The following is an 18,927-nucleotide window of genomic DNA, read 5'->3' on the forward strand; positions in this document are numbered from 1 at the left end:
AAGAAATTAATATTAAAAGAGGATTAATTTCCTGTTTCTCAGAGACTGGGGTAATTTAGTTTTAATGTGTCAAGGGCTTCTGAAACCCTCCTGGCCATTTTGAATTTTTGTATAAACAGCTGTCTGTGCAGTTTCATACACATCATTTTATAGGTCCATTCATATTCTCTAATGTTAATGTCTTGACTGAGTTTTATAAAATAGCAAGCTAATGAACGTTTTTCATTCTAAACTTTATTTTTTAAAAATGCCTTCTAAATTAACAGGGAGTATTTCTCTATAACAAATTAGTAAAATAACTTGAACAATTATTGTTACTGTCAAAATGTAGTATAATCCTTCTCAAAGACAATAGTCTTCTGAAATGGACCGGCTTTGCTTTGATATGATATCCTGCACAGGCAAGCAACAAATACTTACTGTAGTCCAACAGGCAGAGGAAGCTGAAATATCTCTAAATATGTATGACAGATAAGCTGCGAAAATAATTTGCAGTGTCAGTGCTGTCAATGCCCTTTTAATTTCGGCGACTTTAGTTATGTAAGAGATTAATTCTGTGGGTTGAGGTGGAATGTTTGGCGCTGACAGTCTGGTTAACTGGAATTAGAGGCTGGCTGTGTTGACAGACCACCTTGAGGTTGCTGGGTGAGGGCTGAAAGCTGGGGATTCTCCGACCGACCTACCGTCTGTCAAACCGTAGAAGCGGGATCCATGTCAAAATGCCAACCTTTTCCGTGATGTATAAAGGCGCTGTCATCATTAGCAGGTAAACAAAAGATGAAGGAAAAAAGACGAAACGCTGGCTTTTGACGTTGGTTGAGGTTGATTGTTGTCAAAATCCTGACTGACGCGTCTGTGTGTTTACTTTAGTGAAGTGTTCAGCGTCATATAGATTGAAGTGATGTTTCGGCTGTTTGTTGTGTATGGTGGATGTTGCTGAATAAGGAAAAAAATACCGTTTTGTTGAAGCGAGGCTCGCGCAACGTTCGCGCGCCTTTGCAGTTATCTGTATCACTCAGTAAATCAGTAGCGTACATGTGGTGCGACATTTGGTAAAGAAGGTGGTCTGTGTCCAACATATTTCATGCGGCGTTATGGAGACAGACGAACACATTCGATAACATACAAATAGAGCTCGCACGCGAGGTTTTTACTGGTGTTATTTGGTACGACACCATAGGGTAGACCTGTCACCATCTGTCCATGCCGCTTGTGCGTCGCGCGCATACAAAGGCGATAGTATTTAGTTGCCGGAGCAACTATGGTCAATAAACTTTGGCCGCAGTTGATGTGCAATGTTCTTGAAGATCACCTTTTCCTATAATACACTCTCGGGGATGTTTCGGTCGTAGAAAGTCAAATAAAAGACGACATGCAGCATATGTCATCATGTCAGAAATCAGGGCAACAGTTCATGATGTCCTAAAGCTCTGAGGCGTTTTTTGCAAAATGCAGCCACGGGTAATCCATTATTGTTCTTTCCGGTATCTAACAACTTCTGTTATGTCTGTCATATTTAAACCTATAGTGTTCAGCTTGATGCTGAGCCTATTCAGTTTGCATTAGTTTCATATGACTAGCTATGCCTATTTAGAAATATATATGTATAATACAAAAAACGTTTTAATTATTTCTTAAATTAAATAAAGGCCTATACCCTACACTGGTGGGGCTGGAACCATGAAATGTATGGCAGTTTGGCCACTAAATTAACAGAATGAATTTATTGATTTTGTAATAATTGTGTTCCCCTCATCAAATAATGAGCAGCTTAATTGCAACTCTATATAATCATTACACAACAACCTGTCAGGAACACAACATTTAAGGTAAAATGGCAGGTTGATGTTAAAATGACTCGTGAATAATATGACTAAACTTCATTCAAGCTATAACTTTAAACTTTATATGTAATTTTTTCAGGCATCTCAAACATTTTAGATCTGGAGCTGAAAGAGATCACAATGTGACAGAAATTAAAACAGCTGAAAAGTTAAACTGAGGTGGTGCAGTGGGTAGTGCTGTTGCCTCACAGCTAGCCTGGTTCAAATCCCCGGCCGGGCAGGTGCCTTTCTGTGTGGAGTTTGCATGTTCTCCCTGTGCATGCGTGGGTTCTCTTCGGGTACTCCGGCTTTCTACCACAGTCCAAAAACATGCTCACCAGGTTGATTGATCACTACGGGCAATCACTCTAAATTGCCCGTAGGTGTGAGTGTGTGCGTGAATGGTTGTCTGACTCTCTGTGTTTGCCCTGTAATAGGCTGGCGACCTGTCCAGGGTTTACCCTGCCTTCCGCCCGAAGCTAGGATAGGCTCCAGCCCCCCGTGACCCCTAATTGGATAGGTGGTCAAGATAATGGATGGATGAAAGTTAAACTGAATGTTGAAGTATCAAATAAACAAAAAGGAGCCTAATTTTCTACCCTGAGTATTTTAGTATTTGGTACCTTTTAGTCAACTTGGGTGTTAATTAAACGATTAATCCATATACAAAAGCTAAATAAAAAACTGAATTTCTTATACGTTCACTTGAGGCTGGCTTTAAAAGATGCCAACCTAAAATTTCCCATTTTTGAATGTGGTTGCAGCACCATGCCAGATTCTCTTTTTCATCTCCTTCTTTGAAACCATGTGAGTTTACACAATAACCTAGAAGGTGATTTATTTCCCCTTTTAGGACACATTATAATCAGATAATGACATATAATCTTGTAATACAGACATTAAAGTCCTAAAATATATTGTTTCAGCCTTAACATGCAATAGTGTTATATGTTGCAGTGGAGATATGCTGCTGAATGTTTAAAGCTTTACAAGTGTAGGCATGTGTTGAAGATTGTTTGAGACACTGATAGTATAAAGATACTGAGCCTATAATTAAGTTTTAGTCACAGGGCCCAAAAGAGATACACTTTCTACCCAAGATGTATCCCTACTTCAATCTGATGCAAAGATAAAACTGTTGCTTTAGTTTGAAAATGTTGCCTCAATCACATTGAAAGACTATGTTTGGAATGCATGTAGATAACACAACTACGACACAAGGGTGAGTGACTTAACTACAATTGTGTTGTTTTACCAAATATGTCTCTGCTTTTATGAAAAAAAATCTCCAATGGCAGGGCTGTACAGTGGGCCATGTGTCACACAGAGAGAGAGAAGCATTTTCTTTTTTTTTATTTGTGTGCAGAGTTAGTGAGAGTTACATCCTGTGTGTGACATCCATTAAAGGGCGATCTGTATTTTTTCCTTGGCAATCTTTGTAAGAGTTGACATTTTCTATAACATTTATGTTCACTGCCAGTCACAACCTGTTAAGGGATACACTGCACAACTTGTGGCTGGTTTTAGAGATGTAACAGACATCTTAAAGATCATGCTACAAGTTTTTGTCTTGAGCTACAAGACTATCAACCTCTGTAGCACCGGTGCTATGGGTAAAACAGTTAATGTACAGCTCTGAATGGGCTGTGTAAGTGCTATTTGGTGTTTTTTTATGCTTTTTCTATATCTGAACATGAATACACACTGCATGTAAATGCGGAAGTTTCCTTTTATTTCACATCAAATAACACTGTATGTTCCTGATAGCTTGCATTAACAGTGCAAACACAAAACGTTCAATTGGAAGACTACTGTTTGAGTGCTAATTTATTGATTTTGAACAGTGCCTTTAAACCCAACAAAGCTGCTACTGTTAACCAAGGTTAAGATTAGCTTTACCTTTGCTTATTTAATTTTTTGAGGATAGATTCCAGAATTGAATATCATATGTTTAAAGTAGTTTTTAGTATGCGAGCTAGCATTGTAAACACACTACAAAGTTAGAACCTGGTTAGCTTGTAAATATGTGGTTTGGATTCAGTATATAACTTCTGTTCTAGTATTGTACAAACATAAAACGCTGAGATGTTGCCTATGACTGTTTCAGATCTAGCCTTAATGTTTGTTAAACATAATGCTTACTTTTGTTTTACATCAATAAGTTACAGACAAACTGTGAAGCTTTGCAAAAGATGAGTCTGATATGAAATAGTACAGTTAAATAACTAAGTATATTTTCTAATATAATGTTGTACTTCTTTATTCTGTCTCTCTCATTATCCTTTTTCCATACTCTTCTTTGCTTTATCTCAGGACATTAATGGGTCCATATGGGGTTGACCGTGCTGTTTATTCCATGGAGTTTACAGACTGTGAAAATGGCCTGGGTGAGTGTTCTTTGTGTTTTTTCAATAATATGAATAGGAGACGTTATCTTCGGGCAAACGTTTCTTATTCTTATTTTCATTATCATTATTATTATTATTATTATTATTATTATTATTATTATTATTATTATTATTATTACTATTATTATTATTATTTATTTATTTATTTTTCATTATTATTATTATTATTATTACATATAAGAGGTATTTTGGCCTTCTCAATCTTTCTCCATCTGGTTATGACAGCCTGTTTTTGTATAGCTGATATGATTTAAATCTTTACTCCAGCAGGCTTGTCTCTGCAGTGTTTATCCTTGTCTGTTTGCCTGGGTGTGGAAGTAGGTCATGTTGCAAAGCCCTAACCCACTTTACTCAGCTGGGTTAAGAATACAGGGAACTGTTGTCATTATTTGGACGTCAATGCCACACCAGTGGTGGGGCCGTGCCTGCACAACAACAACCTATATACATTAATTGAACTTCACTCTTTAAAAAAATATCCATTTGAAGTGGAGATGCTTTACACAAGTAAAAGTACATTTACAGACATAAAAAATCTCCACAAACTGAACCGTAGTCATTACAAATATATAAAGAGGGTTTTAAAAAATGGGTTTCCCACTTCATAATACCTTCTTTTATTCATTTGAATATAACTTAGCATGCCACAATTGCACTTGTACTTTTATGAATCTTTAAATACCTTTTTGAGTATGTTGAACAGCTTTGCAGTTCTGCAATGCAGACCATAGCCCTCGTCACATTTCTCTTTTCCTAGTTTCCTAGAATTAAAGTCTTTGTTACGTATTTTATTTATCAAAATGTCAAATATTTCCCTACGGATGGAATGGTAATGCGCATGAAAGCCCAGTGTGTAATTTTGAGATTAGGAGTAATGTATAACCTAGTGCTGTCAGTATTAACACATTCATGATGTCAAAGTGATGTCATTTTGGTCCAGATTTAATGTGTTGTTTTTTTTTAATCGCATCCAGTTTGTCCCTTTTGGCAAGCTTTAGTGAAGCTGCTGCAGCGTCTTCCTGCTCTTGCTGCTGCCATGTTGGAAAATAATGACACCACTGCGAATGAAATCCACTTTAAAAATTACTCCGACAGATGGCTCAGTTGACAAGTCAAAATGAAAATGCACTTTGTGTCGAATGGTATTCAATTATCACTGAAGTACTTTGAGTTTGAACAACGACATACAAGCTAAGCATACAGTACATGTGCAGCTAATCAGACTGATGTTAGCAGGCAATCACATCTGCGGGGGGAGAGCGTTGTCATCCCGGAGGATGGAGTTAGGTTCCAATCAGGTGCCAGTCATACACCTGTGACTTGAACACACCTAGCAGAACTTATAGCTCAAGGCAAAAGTGCATATTAACAGGAGAATAATGCAGGGGATTTTGGCACATTTTTTGGGGGGGGGGGGTGACCCACACATTTAACTGTTGCTCATTCCACAAATGCACAATCCTTACAAGTCAACAAGGCATACCTCGTCGTAAAGAAGATCAGGCTTTCAAACAATATAAAATACAACACCAATTGGAATTATTAAAGGGGAGAAACAATTGACTTAAATAACGTTTCCAAACTTTTTTTGAAGGGTTTATAAGCGTAGTCATAATCAAACTTCAGTAACTAAGACAACAGTTCCACCTCTGGATGACCTAGAAGTCTAGAAGTCTGTTAATATAACTCACATGATTTTTTTAAATAGTCAGGGGTTGAATCGTCTGGGGCTGTTTGTGGCTCAACCCCTGTACATAGAGGCTGAGCCTTTACGCACAAAGGAGTGTTTTTCCCAATCAGAACAGGCTGCTTCTTCACAACTGTCTTTTCTGTTACAGCTGAGGTACTAAAAAGGTACTAACCATGCATTCATTTTTGCCCCCTGCCTTTGCATAAAAGTTGACCAGTGAGATATTATATCTGAAAAAGCCCCATAAACTATTGACAAATGAAGATACAGATTGAAGACGGCTTTGAAATACCAGTGAAAGCTTCATATTAACGTTCAATGTTGTTATGTGCAAGTGTATACACTGTTTCAATGCACCAGAGGACTTGGGCTATGTGTACTATACATCTGAACTCTATATTAGTATAGGAGCTGCCTCCTGTTTACACTGCAAAGCAAACACTCCTGCAGTCCTGTGCTGAGGACAGCACAAAGTATTCTCTGTGCTAATGCAACTGAACGCTGTATCATCTCAGCATGTGGAACAGAATATTGTTTGTAGTGAATATCATCAGTGTCACAGTCAATTTTGTCTACAGAGCAGGCTTCCTTATCTTTTCTGTAATATGTAGAAATGGATCTATGTAGTGCAACAAAAATGTTGTTTTCTTTTTCTTGCCTTATCTGTTTTTTTTATTTGATTTGATTTTATCTCATTAAATATATATTTTTTTGTAAAGAGCTACAGTTAATCCTCAGGAAGAAATGGGCCCTTGAAGCATCATCAGCAGGAAATAATGCTTTTGTAAATAAAGATGTGAAGTTGAACAGAAGGAAGAGAGGCATTGCATTTATATTCACTCTGACAGTGACTACTTATACATTCAATTATGTTTCTCTTATCTGATGATATGCTATAGTGGGGGAGTGCTCTGAGGATAAGGAGAGAAGGAAGTTAACATGCACCACTTTTCTTCTGACCAAAGTACTATTGCCAATTTGTCTTGTGGCGGCAGGCTTAAAGGGATATTTCAGTTTTTTTGAAGTTGGGTCGTATGAGTTACAGTACATTAGTGCTCCTGTTAGCCACAATGCGTGCCCAGAGGACCGGCAGGTGAGCTAGGCTATTTTCTCTGCGGACGGGGCCTCCTATTTCGCGTAATTTCGCCAAAGTTTAGAAAATATGGTCCAGGCAGTCATGACGGTGCAAATGCATGAACCAGTAAAAAAAATTGGAGCTATTCAGTTTGGTGTCAGAAACCCCTTTCCTTTTTGCACTATTTTCGGACGGACCTTGCAGACTGGTGTTCTTCTGCTGCATGAGCACGGATACACGCCTATCAGCTTTTTAATGGTTCTCTATCTGAAATATGTGTCCCTGGCATGTCTACAAACCCCCCGAAAATGAAAAAAATCCATTCTGCCCGTTTTGATTTCTCCACCTTTCTGTAAATGTGTGCTGAAACAAGCCGTTTCAGATTTCCGTGTTTTTGTTACGTCACAACGACATCCGGTCTATAACGGAAGTCAGAGCTCGGAGCTTGTTCTGCCCATAGACTGTATAAAATATAAGTCAACCCCTCCTCCGTTTTTCATTACCTGTACACGTGTGCTAACAAGGAGCTTAGGAGGGAGGCATGCTAGTTGTAGGCTGTCTTAATAAACACAGAGGTTGGTTTTACTCCCCACGTCTGCAGATTTGAAGATCTAGTGGATGATTTTTATTTTTCATGGAAAAGTGCTAGCGCTAGTTAGCATAGCTACATAGCTACATGTTCGTAGCTGTGTACCAAGACACACGTCGACATACTGACAAATAAAACAACAAGAAACACAAAATCTGTGACCAATCGTTCAGAAAGGTCCTGCTGCCTTTCTGGCAGAGGTCGGTTTTACTCCCCACGTCTGCAGATTTGAAGATCTAGTGGATGATTTTTATTTTTCATGGATAAGTGCTAGCGCTAGTTAGCATAGCCACATAAGCTACATGTTCATAGCTGTGTACCAAGACACACGTCTACATACTGACAAATAAAGCAACAAGAAACACTAAATCTGTGACCAATAGTTCAGTCCTGCTGCAGGCGCCTCTCCGTCAGTATCAGATTCTGGATCAAATTCAGAGGGTTGAAGTAACGCGGTCTGTGAGCAGCCATGTATATTCAGCCAACATGTAAACATTAGATCAACATGCTGGAGAGCCGAGGCCACATCCACTTCCTGAGGGGGCGTGATCAGAGAGAAAACCGACTGTTCTGAGCAGGGCTGAAAAAGAGGGTTTTTCAGGCATGCCAAAATCTGATTTCAAAGTGTTTTTTGGAGCATAAACTTTAAAGACATGTTTTGGGGACCTCTTAGACCAATATATTTTAATGAAAAAGAGCGTAATATGTTACCTTTAAAACTAGCCTTGGCTGTTTTGATGGAGTGGGTCCTCCATGCTCTGTCGAGCTAACGGTAGCTTCACCTGGGTCGACTGTGTGTTCAGCACCGTGCTTTCTGGCAGCAACGAGGGATGTTGTTTCGTGAGGTGCTTCGTGAGGTTGGAATTGCTGGTCTTGGAGGTGGACAACGTTTTCCTTCCTTCACATAGACGGCAACTCACAACTATAACCTTTTCCTTTGTCTCGAGGAGGGAGAAATAATGTTTGTATTTCCTGGTCTCAAAACTCGTGCCTGAATGCTCATTATTAGCCATTGTGTTTGTTTACTACTAGACGCACTTTTTTACTCCCACAATGCTACTGTGCTGACATAAGAGTACCCCGCCCGAAGAGATCGTTTGTCTTCATCAGCAGTTGGAAATATGAAATAAAGTAACGGGTAACGAGTCCTCTAAAATGTATATAATGGTAACGTTATCCTGGCTGTTCAAACAAGCAAACCTCCTGTAAGGCAGGGAACTCTGGATGACGAGTGATGCAGACTGGTGCATGCATTTGCACCGTGATGAGTGCCTGGACCGTATTTTCTTAACTTTGGCGAAATTACGCGAAATAGGAGGCCCAGTCCGCAGAGAAAATAGCCTAGCTTACCTGCCGGTCCTCTGGGAATTTTCTCATTAAAGGAGAAGAGCTCACCAGCACACATTGTGGCTAACAGCAATAGTGTACTGTAACTCATACGGCTTGCTCAAAGCTCCCCAGCTCTCTGTCTGTGTGTTGGAGTTTTCCCCAGTGGACGAAAGGGTTGTTTCCCTGTGCCTTCAGGTTGGGTAATGAGTCCTGACTGTTGTTTGTGCTTATGCACCGAACGGCAGTTCAGAGTACCCACCCTTTTTGGAGTCTTTGGGACGGGTGCTGGAAGGCACCCCGACTGGGGACTCCATTGTCCTGCTGGGGGACTTCAATGCTCACGTGGGCAATGACAGCGTAACCTAGAGGGGCGTGATTGGGAGGAACGGCCTGCCTGATCTGAACTTGAGCGGTGTTCAGTTGCTGGACTTGTGCTAGTCAAAGTTTGTTCATAACGAACACCATGTGAACATAAGGGTGTTCATAAGTGCACGTGGCACCAGGACACCCTAGGTCGCAGATCGACTTTGTAGTCGTATCAGCTGATCTGCGGCCGTATGTTCTAGACACTCGGATGAAGAGAGGAGCAAAGCTGTCAGCTGTTCACCACCTGGTGGTGAGTTGGATCAGGTGGCGGGGGAGGATGCTGGATAGACCTGGCAGACCGAAATGGACAGTGAGGGTCTGCTGGTCAGGCTGGTTTTCAACTCCCACTTCCGGCACAGCTTTGACCGTGTTCTGGGGGTGGCGGGGGACATGGAGTCGGAATGGGCCTGGTTCAACGTTGCCATTGCCGAGGCGGCTGTCCAGAGTTGCGGATGCAAGGCTGCTGGTGCTTTCAGTCGACTTTCAGTCGACTTTCAGTCGGCCTCGAAGAAATTCTAGCAAACTGTACGACGGCTTAGGAAGGGGAAGCGTCCCTTTTTTTGCACTGTTTACAGTGTCGATGGGGAGCTGCTGACCTCGACTGACAGTATAGTCGGGCGTTGGAAGGAATACTTTGAGGATCTCCTCAATTCCACCGGCATGCATTCCGAGGAGGAACAGTTGTAGGGCTGTCCTGGTTGACACGCCTCTGCAATGTTGCATGGACATCGGGGACTGTGCCTCTGGAGTGGCAGACGGGCGTGGTGGTTGCCCTTTTCAAGAAGGGGGACCAGAGGGTGTGTTCCAACTATAAGGGGATCACACTCCTCGGCCTCCCTGGAAAAGTTTACTCTAGGGTGCTGGAGAGGAGAGTCCGGCTGTTGGTTAAACCTCGGATGCAGGAGGAGAAATGCAGTTTTCGTCCTGGCCTTGGAACACTGGACAAGCTCTACACCCTCGGGAGGGTGCTGGAGGGGGCATGGGAGTTTGCCCAACCAGTCCACATGTGCTTTGTGGACTTGGAGAAGACTTACAACCGTGTCCCCCGAGGTATCCTTTGGGGGGTGCTCCGGGAATATGGGGTGGATGGCCTGTTGCTACGGTCCATTCAGTCTCTGTATTGTCGGAGCCAGAGTTTGGTCCGCATTGCGGGCAGTAAGTCGAATTTGTTCACAGTTGGGGTTGGACCCCGCCAGGGCTGCCCTTTGTCACCGGTTCTGTTCATAACTTTCATGGACAGAATTTCTAAGCGCAGCCAAGTGGCGGAGGGTATCCAGTTTGGTGGCCTTGGGATTCCATCTCTGCTCTTTGCAGATGATGTCGTCCTATTGGCTTCATTGAACAGTGACCTCGCACTGGTACAGTTTGCAGCTGAGTGTGAAGCAGCGGGGATGAGGATCAGCACCTCTAAGTCTGAGGCCATGGTGCTAAGTCGGAAAAGGGTGGCTTGCCCTCTCCGGGTCGGAGGAAAGTCTTTGCCCCAGGTGGAGGAGTTTAAGTATCTTGGGGTCTTGTTCACGAGTGAGGGGAAGAGGGAGCTGGAGATTGACAGAAGGATCAGGGCTGCGTCTGCAGTGATGCGGACACTGTACCGGTCTGTTGTGGTGAATAGAGAGCTGAAGGCAGAAGGCAAAGCTCTCAATTTACCGGTCAGTCTGCGTTCCAACCCTCACCTATGGTCCCGAGCTGTGGGTAGTGACCGAAAGAACGAGATCGCGAATACAAGCGGCCGAAATGAGCTTTCTCCGCAGGGTGGCTGGGCTCAGCCTTAGAGATAGGGTTAGGAGCTCAGACATCCGGGGGAGGCTCAAAATAGAGCCGCTGCTCCTCTGGATCGAGAGGAGCCAGATGAGGTGGTTCGGGCATCTGGTCAGAATGTCTCCCTGGGGAGGTGTTTCAGGCATGTCCGTCTGGGAGGAGGCCACGGGGAAGGCCCAGGACACACTGGTGAGATTATATCTCTCAGATGGCCTAGGAGCGCCTCGGTATTCTCCCAGAAGAGCTGGTGGAAGTGGCCGGGGAGAGGAGTGTCTGGGCTTCCCTGCTAAGGCTGCTGCCACCGTGACCCGGACCCGGATAAGTGGAAGAAGAAGAAGATGGATGGATGGATGGATGGATGGATGGATGGATGGATGGATGGATGGATGGATGGAATCTGCCTTTAGTATTTAGATATGAAGGGCATAAATGCCCAAACATGACACAAATGGTTTATGTAAACCTCAGTCGGACTATTAGGTCCAAACATGATCCAAATTAGAGGAGAAATCAAAGATTACCTTGTCCTTGCTGTATTCCTTCTTTGCATACCCTCAGTCTTAACATATACAGTACATGTTGGGACATATATGGATAAGGAGCTTCATAATGATGGACACATGCGCTGAAGAGATATTGTCTATTTGAGGAAGACAAATTCTGATGTATTCATTAATTCTGTTCATGTTGCACAACTGCTCTGATTTGATACTCCACTCAAACACTTGCATTGTGCAAAGCTGACCTAAATTATTCATTTTTTAAACTTTTTTTCTATAATGGAACAAGGATGCATTCAATTGCAGCTTCTTATATCCACTCTTCTTCTTATGCCAACAGGAATCAAAGTGATTGGTGGAGTAAAGGAGCTGACAGGGGAGGAGTTCGGAGTATATGTCAAAAGGGTTTTACCAGGTGGCCTTGCTTCAAGTGATGGTAAGAAACTTCTCTATCCTCTGAAATGTAACTATGACCATAGATATCAGAGATGGCACATATGCACAGATGCTTTAAAAACACTTCAAATTCAAGTATGACAAAAAGGACAATAAATTATAAAAGTGTGCTTATCTGAGTAGCCTCTACTGTGAGTCCCTCCCGACTATCCATCTTCAAGAAATATATATATTATATACATTTTGTTGTGTTAAATATTCCCTCTATTTTGTATATATTTCCCAAATTTTCTGGCTCAATTGTGGCTTAATGAAGATAATGGAAGTTTTTTCTCTAGAAAAGAGACAAAATGTTTGCTTAGTTTTGAGTTTTGCTATGTGAAACCAACTTTTCATTGAGGTTGTCTGGTTCTTGTTGCTGTCTTCTTGCAGTAGTTTGTTACGACTACAACTACAGAAACAACCCACAAAGTTGGGATTCTCCATTTCACCATGCTTTAGTCCATAAACACTTTCAACAATCAATTTGGCAATTTTTTTAAGTATTTAAAATAATCATCAATTTTTTTTTTTTGTATGTTTGTTTCCCTTCTTTTTAAAAGAATGGTGTGTGGTAAGCAGTGGAACTTAATCCAGTACAGAACAGTCACTCCTCTATTTTGCAAGGTACAGCCCTCAGGTAGATTTTGTACTGGTTTTGGCTCAAAGCATTCAAGGGCTGTTACTCAACCTCCCTCTTGCTCCTCACCCCTGCTTGCTCGACTTTCCTGAACCTTCAGAATTTCCATACCAGAGTCCAGTTCCTGTTTTTCAACTTGGTACTGACATAGACCTAAAACATCTTTGAGAATTATCAGACCTTACCTTTTAAAAATATGCAATATAATAAAAAAGGCTAAATAAATTAGGGGGTCTTATAAGTAAAAGACGTCTATGGTAATTATTTGGTCAATGAGACACTATTGATGAAAAATTAACATTTGCAAGCTATAACTAATTCCCTAGACTGGTTTGTAGACTGGGTTTCATTGTCTTCATTGTCAAGACTGAGAATATTCAGATTTACAGTGACAGTACAATGTAGTAGTAAGTGTCATAATGATTAAATTATCTGCCTATAATTACTAATAATAAATAAACAAATATGCAAACAAAAAACTTCTGCACTAATTGTTGTTGTCTAACTTTCATTTCCATATATGAACTGCCTTTTTTGTGAATCAAGAAGATTTTTACAGGCAACAGCTTTGGGAGACTGTGCACGCTTCTTGAAAATAACATTGGGCACAAACAGACCCTTGCTGTTCTGAATAATAAGAGAATATTGCATTTGGTATTCTTTTATTGGTTGTCGTGGTGCTTAATAGAGATTGTCTTTTAAATTACTTTAAAATGAATCAATATTTGGGGCGCCAATTGGCCTAACCTATTCACTGGTTCAACTCTCGAGGTAACACTTTGAAATAATGATATACATTTTTTAGCCAATTAATGTTAACTTCATGTTGAAGTAATGCATGACTCATGATACATTTCAGTTTGAATTCATGTAGGTTGCACCATTTGCCCCAGTTAGTAATCATGTACTAATAATCAAGTTACTATGACTTCAGGTAATGGCTGTTTAATCTTAGTCACAATCTTAAACATGTAGTCATTACCTGTCAACACAGTCATAACTGTCATTACCAGTCAACGTGAAGCAAGCATTAATTAGCTAAGAATCAGTATTATGATAAGCATTTTTGTTTAGTGAGCAGTAATTATTCACATGCAGCAGTATAGAACTAAACTCCTTCAATATTTTGCAAGAACGCAATATAAAATACATTTTGTATGAAAGCAACCACAGAAAGGGAGTGGCTGTGACCCACAACTGAGACTCAGTGTTAGAGTCAGTTGTCCCTCAATTGAAAATGTGTGCATCCTGGGGCAAGACACTGAACACCTCATAGCTCCGGGTGGTATAGCTATCATGTGTGCACGCAAATGAATGGGAATATTAAATTCTTACTTCATGTAACATCTTCAGCCATAGTGTGGGAAATATTGTGCGATGGGTCAGTGTGACATGCACTGTAATAGCACTTTTAGTGGTCAGATAACTAGAATAGTGCTAGAAGAGTACAGTTCAATTATCAGTACCTTGTACAGTATTCAGTTGAGCCCCCTGTCTTGACTCAACCACCACATAACCGCTTTGTAATCCTTTAATACATAAGACAAAAGCAATCTGTCTGCCTGGTGTTCTAAAAAGGCACGCACATCTTTAGTCAAAATCCTCCTGCATGTCTTTTTTGCAGAGGAGCTTGCCACTGACATGAAGGAGGAGATTTAAGGCTGAATCTTGGAGACATTGTACTACAAAACATAGAACTGAACCCCTTAAAGTGAACTTTTGTCAAGGGATCCTGACACTTTGTAATCAAATACCAAACACTTAAAAGCTTCAACCCATGAACCCTGCTTGAAAAGTTTTTGCCTTGTGTAACCTCCTGGGTTTTTCTACTCTACTCCATTCTCTGGTGCAGTTAAGAGGGATTTGCATGCACTGTAAGGTGAATCACATACTGCTCAGCTCTTGGTCTATTGTTGTATTTTCAAGTAACTAGAGAAACTGTTACATTTCCTAAACATGGTTAGGGAGTAATAATAAAAATGAAACACAGGGAAAAGGAGGGATCAGAATTAAATTATTTATCTAAATTAATATGGAAAACGACCAACTTTACTAAACAAACTTCTTTCCAAAAAATCACTAACAAAAGAGAATCTAAATGACCTGACTGAACTGAAAGCACAACAATGTCAAAAACTGTAAGGCCTCCAATTAAAGAATATCACTATGCGCACACACATCCTCCCTCCCACTCTTAGTTCCTGATTTTCAGTCGGGCACAGTTGAGCTCAATCATATGCTACTATAGTGAGGCTGAATGCAGCACCGTATGCAGACAGTATAGGAGAGAGGGGGGACACAACAAAAAACACACAGCAGAGATATTACTTAATATCACTGCAGTCATCCACGTTTAAATTCATGAAGGCATGAGTGTTAGCTCACTGAATAGTTTTCATCTGCTGATTGGGTATCATCTGCATAACAACAAAAGTATTATGGAATTTACTAAGGCTTTTTTTTCTGCATCACACTTTTGTACCTGTAAGACCTACAATAAAAAACCTTTTTACATCCATGTTCTGAGAACTCAAGTTTTTCACACAGCACACGCAGTTTTGGTGTGCCTACTCATATTCAGCTACAGTATAAAACCCAAGGCCATCACTGAGTGTCCTCTTTGCCAGGCTGCTGACAGTGCTGTCCTCTCCAGAGTCAATTACAGTGGAAATAAGCATCACAGGTTGTATTGCTATTGCATGGTTTACAATTGGTGTAGCAGACTTTATTGGCAGTCATCATCTCAGCAGAGAAGAGCAGCCAACAGACTGGAGTCACATTTCCCTGCCTCACCCTATTCTTTCTCTCACCTCTCTACTTTGGTTTGTAAAATTTGGAACCTGCTTAAAGTGTTTCACTTTGGTCATCACCATATGCCAGAGGATTCATTACTTTCATTTTGTTTGACTGAGATCGATTTAACAAATAGGAATTAAGACAGCTTAGTGTGTTAGTGCCAACTAAATGTTCCAATCTCTATAATAGGATGTGAGGGGCAATGATATTGAGTGTAACCTCAATATCTAACAAGACTAGTCAGAAAAAAGCTAGTTTTATTTCTTTAAGGTTGTAAAATCAACTTGACATTTTGATAACATTTTAAGAAAATAAGCTTTATCAGTGCCAGGTTTTTCCAATTTGGTGGATGGGTGTACAGTCATACAGTCATTTCATTTTAAAACATAAAAATAACATAACATAACATAACATAAACCCCTGCGTCCACATTTTATTTGATAACTTGTATACTAGATGTAGAACTGCACAATGATTTTCATTTATTGATCTAAGTAACTCCAAACATTAAAATACCCAAGTTGTCCTCTTAATGTTGTAACTGTACTATGTCCCACAACACATGTTTGTCTTGTAATGTACATTACAAAACTTGTCAAGGATGCATTGATAGGATACTTTTGAGTCTGTATTCATATTTGAAAGTCATTTATTGTCCAGGTTCGATTTACAATGTATGCCATCTGTTCTTCTCCTACTATCATCGCACATAGAATCCAGAATTTCATGCTGGAATTTGTTAGAATTTGTCATTTTCCAATTTAGCTTTTTTTGCTAAGTGAAAGCTTAACTTATTAGTATAATTGTATAATAAAGCTGTGGCTATGGCTCATGTCAGGCTGCTGAAAAATCAGCTGATCACATCCCAGTTCCTGGCTCATCCAGTCTACATTTCAAAGATACCTAACTCCAAATGAGTCCTTCTTTAGTGTGTGGATGTGAAAAAAGGGATAGAGAAATCTCTAAACAAACACCAAACACCAAACAACAAAACACATGGAGATATAGAAAGCACAATTTTTTAAACCCTGATTGGCTACTACCCATCAGCTTTGGCTTTAGAAATCTTCAGATAACAGATTTTGTAAGTTGTGTTATGTGTTATAATAGATACAATGTCTTTGTTCTGGAATATGGCTTTTCCAAAACCATGGATGTTATAGAAAAAGAACTGTGTCTATCTTGAAGAACAGAAAGTGTATCTCCATCTATTTTCCAATGTAGTAAATAAAGTGACAAATATCATCTAATGCTGACGTTCTCTGGAAGTAATGTTAAAATGTTGTCGTAACACATATTTCCAACAGTATTTTATTATATTTATTAGCTTACTTATTTAAACTTTAGCCTATCTCTTTCAAGCTAGGTCTTTTTATCCATTTTCTTCATCATGTGTGTATTTCCTATGTTTATCTGTTGTTGTTGTTGTTGTTGTTGTTGTTGTTGTTGCTAGGGTCTGAGAGAGAAACGCAATATCAAATCCTCTGTATGTCTGGTGCATACTGCTGTTTTTGACAATAAAGAACACTTGGACATCTGTTGATAAGTGATCATCCATTTTCTGTATGCCACAGCAATGAAGTTCTCTGTTTCAATTACCAAATGTCCATCCCAATTCTTGTCAACACTAGAAATGTCAACCACCCTTTTGACCTGAATTACAACCAGTAGAACTAGTGCCGTTTGTTGCTGATGTAGATAACTTAAACCTTTTCTTCCATCTCTGATAGGAAACCTCATGCCAGGGGACCAGATCTTGGAGGTGAATGGTGACAGTTTAGTTGGAGTCACAAGTGAAAGGTAGTCCAGTCTTCCTGATCTTGTATTTGTTTAACAAACAAGATTGAACAAGGTTATACCTCAGCAATAATGCACATTTGTTTTTGTGTTTGTTTTTCAGAGCTGTGGACGTCTTGAGAGCAGCCTCAGCAACCAATCACATGCGCCTTCTCATAGCCAGAGATGAGGAAGCAAAGTAAGAGGCTCTATATAATTTTGTTGGCATTTAATTTATCTGAATTTAAAAATCAAATACTTTGCTCTCCAGGATCAGCTAACCCATCTTACTAGTGGGTTGCTTTTTCAAAGCAATATTTGAATGGGATCACCCTGAACCAGTTTGCTGTAAATAGGAATAAATACCAGTAGCATATAGAGGTTTTTTGGGGGGAGACGGATGACAGCACCATAGAACAACAACAAAAAAACTTTAAAACTTTACAACATACATTTCATGCAATTCATACTGTATGTATTGATTTAATTATACACTTCAAGTGCTCATTTTTTGACATACATATAGAAGATAATAAAATAAACCATCAAAAAACAAGTTTTGATTAATTTAGTTTCATGACAAAGTAATGATGGACTTAACCACTAAAAAACAAGGTAAAAAATTAATTAAAAATACTTGTTATGCAATACATATAACATTGAAGCTAGTATAGACATTAATACTGGGGCTTTGGCTGGCGTTGGTTTTCAAGTCATTTACTGGAACCAGGTGAGAAAAAACAAGGCCATTACCAGCTGTCAGCATCACAGGGCTTATCTTATCCATTCCTAACCCTATCATCTACTTGTAAGGTGAAAGTTGGAAGTGGATTTGTATAATCAAACTAGCAGAACTGTCTTATCTGAAGATGCTATGAAGAGATGAAGAGACTTTGATGCAGGTCGTATTTACGCCTAAGCTCTGACTAGATATGTGTTAGATTTTTTAAGTTAAAAAAGAAGAGGGATCCAAGCTATTTAATGAGTCAAACTTCAGTTTGTTCAGGATTCACTCTTCCATTATTGTAGCTTAGATGTGGTGTTATCTCTCCTCCATGTCTCTTATCTACCTTAGCATTTATTCATAAATAAATGCATACAGTATGTAGTGATATATTCTCAAAATAGGGTGTCAGTAGTGTGGAAGCATAAATGCCCCACCCCCCATATTGGAATGAGAGCAGACTGAGGGGAGATGGCTTAACCTAGAGCAGGGCTCCTGACAAGATGAGTTGTGTTAATCTGTGCTCTCTGCTTTAGCCATGCAGTCAAGATCAGAGGAGATGAAGAGGAGTAGAGGGGATGGTGGGCAGAGGAGGGGGATTATGCCTGTCTGTTTGTGTCTCACTTCAAACAGATTCTCTCCTTGAAATCAAGTCAAAATGTAGTAAGCACAAGGGACATGCTTACCAACAGGGAGAGCCTAGAAAACTGTCCAGAGTAAATGAGTCACAAATGTATGCAGCACACTTCCTAAGCAGGTTTAGGATGTTTCTTTTGCATCAACCTGGTCTTCAGCTCACAAACCACGCCACCAACAAATTGTTGTGATTGTGCTCTAGATAAATGAGAAAGCCGGAGGTAGTTTCACATTAAAGGGATATTTAAGTTTTTTTGAAGTGGGGTCGTATGAGTTACAGTACATTAGTGCTCCTGTTAGCCCCAATGAGTGCCGGTGAGCTCTTCCCCTTTAATGAGAAAATTCCCAGAGGACCGGCAGGTAAGCTAGGCTAAAATTCGCT

The 18,927-nt window shown here is 40.1% G+C and overlaps 1 protein-coding gene across 5 annotated transcripts in view; it reads left to right on the forward strand.

The window, feature by feature from the left end:
* The first annotated feature begins 558 nt into the window (after positions 1-558).
* si:dkeyp-72e1.9 (syntaxin-binding protein 4) overlaps positions 559-18,927 on the forward strand; it is an 87,063-nt gene continuing 68,694 nt past the window's right edge. The window contains exons 1-5 of one of the 5 annotated variants that reach the window (XM_034711888.1): positions 559-766; positions 4,137-4,210; positions 11,879-11,974; positions 17,140-17,209; positions 17,310-17,384. In XM_034711888.1, the coding sequence (XP_034567779.1) occupies positions 720-766; positions 4,137-4,210; positions 11,879-11,974; positions 17,140-17,209; positions 17,310-17,384 (362 nt within the window). In that variant the 5' untranslated portion in view covers positions 559-719. The remainder of the gene's footprint in view (positions 767-4,136; positions 4,211-11,878; positions 11,975-17,139; positions 17,210-17,309; positions 17,385-18,927) is intronic. The other 4 variants (XR_004635227.1, XR_004635225.1, XR_004635226.1 and 1 more) reach the window with 4 other exon arrangements.

Source organism: Notolabrus celidotus, chromosome 20 (genome assembly GCF_009762535.1).
Source record: "Notolabrus celidotus isolate fNotCel1 chromosome 20, fNotCel1.pri, whole genome shotgun sequence".
Taxonomy (NCBI): domain Eukaryota; kingdom Metazoa; phylum Chordata; class Actinopteri; order Labriformes; family Labridae; genus Notolabrus; species Notolabrus celidotus.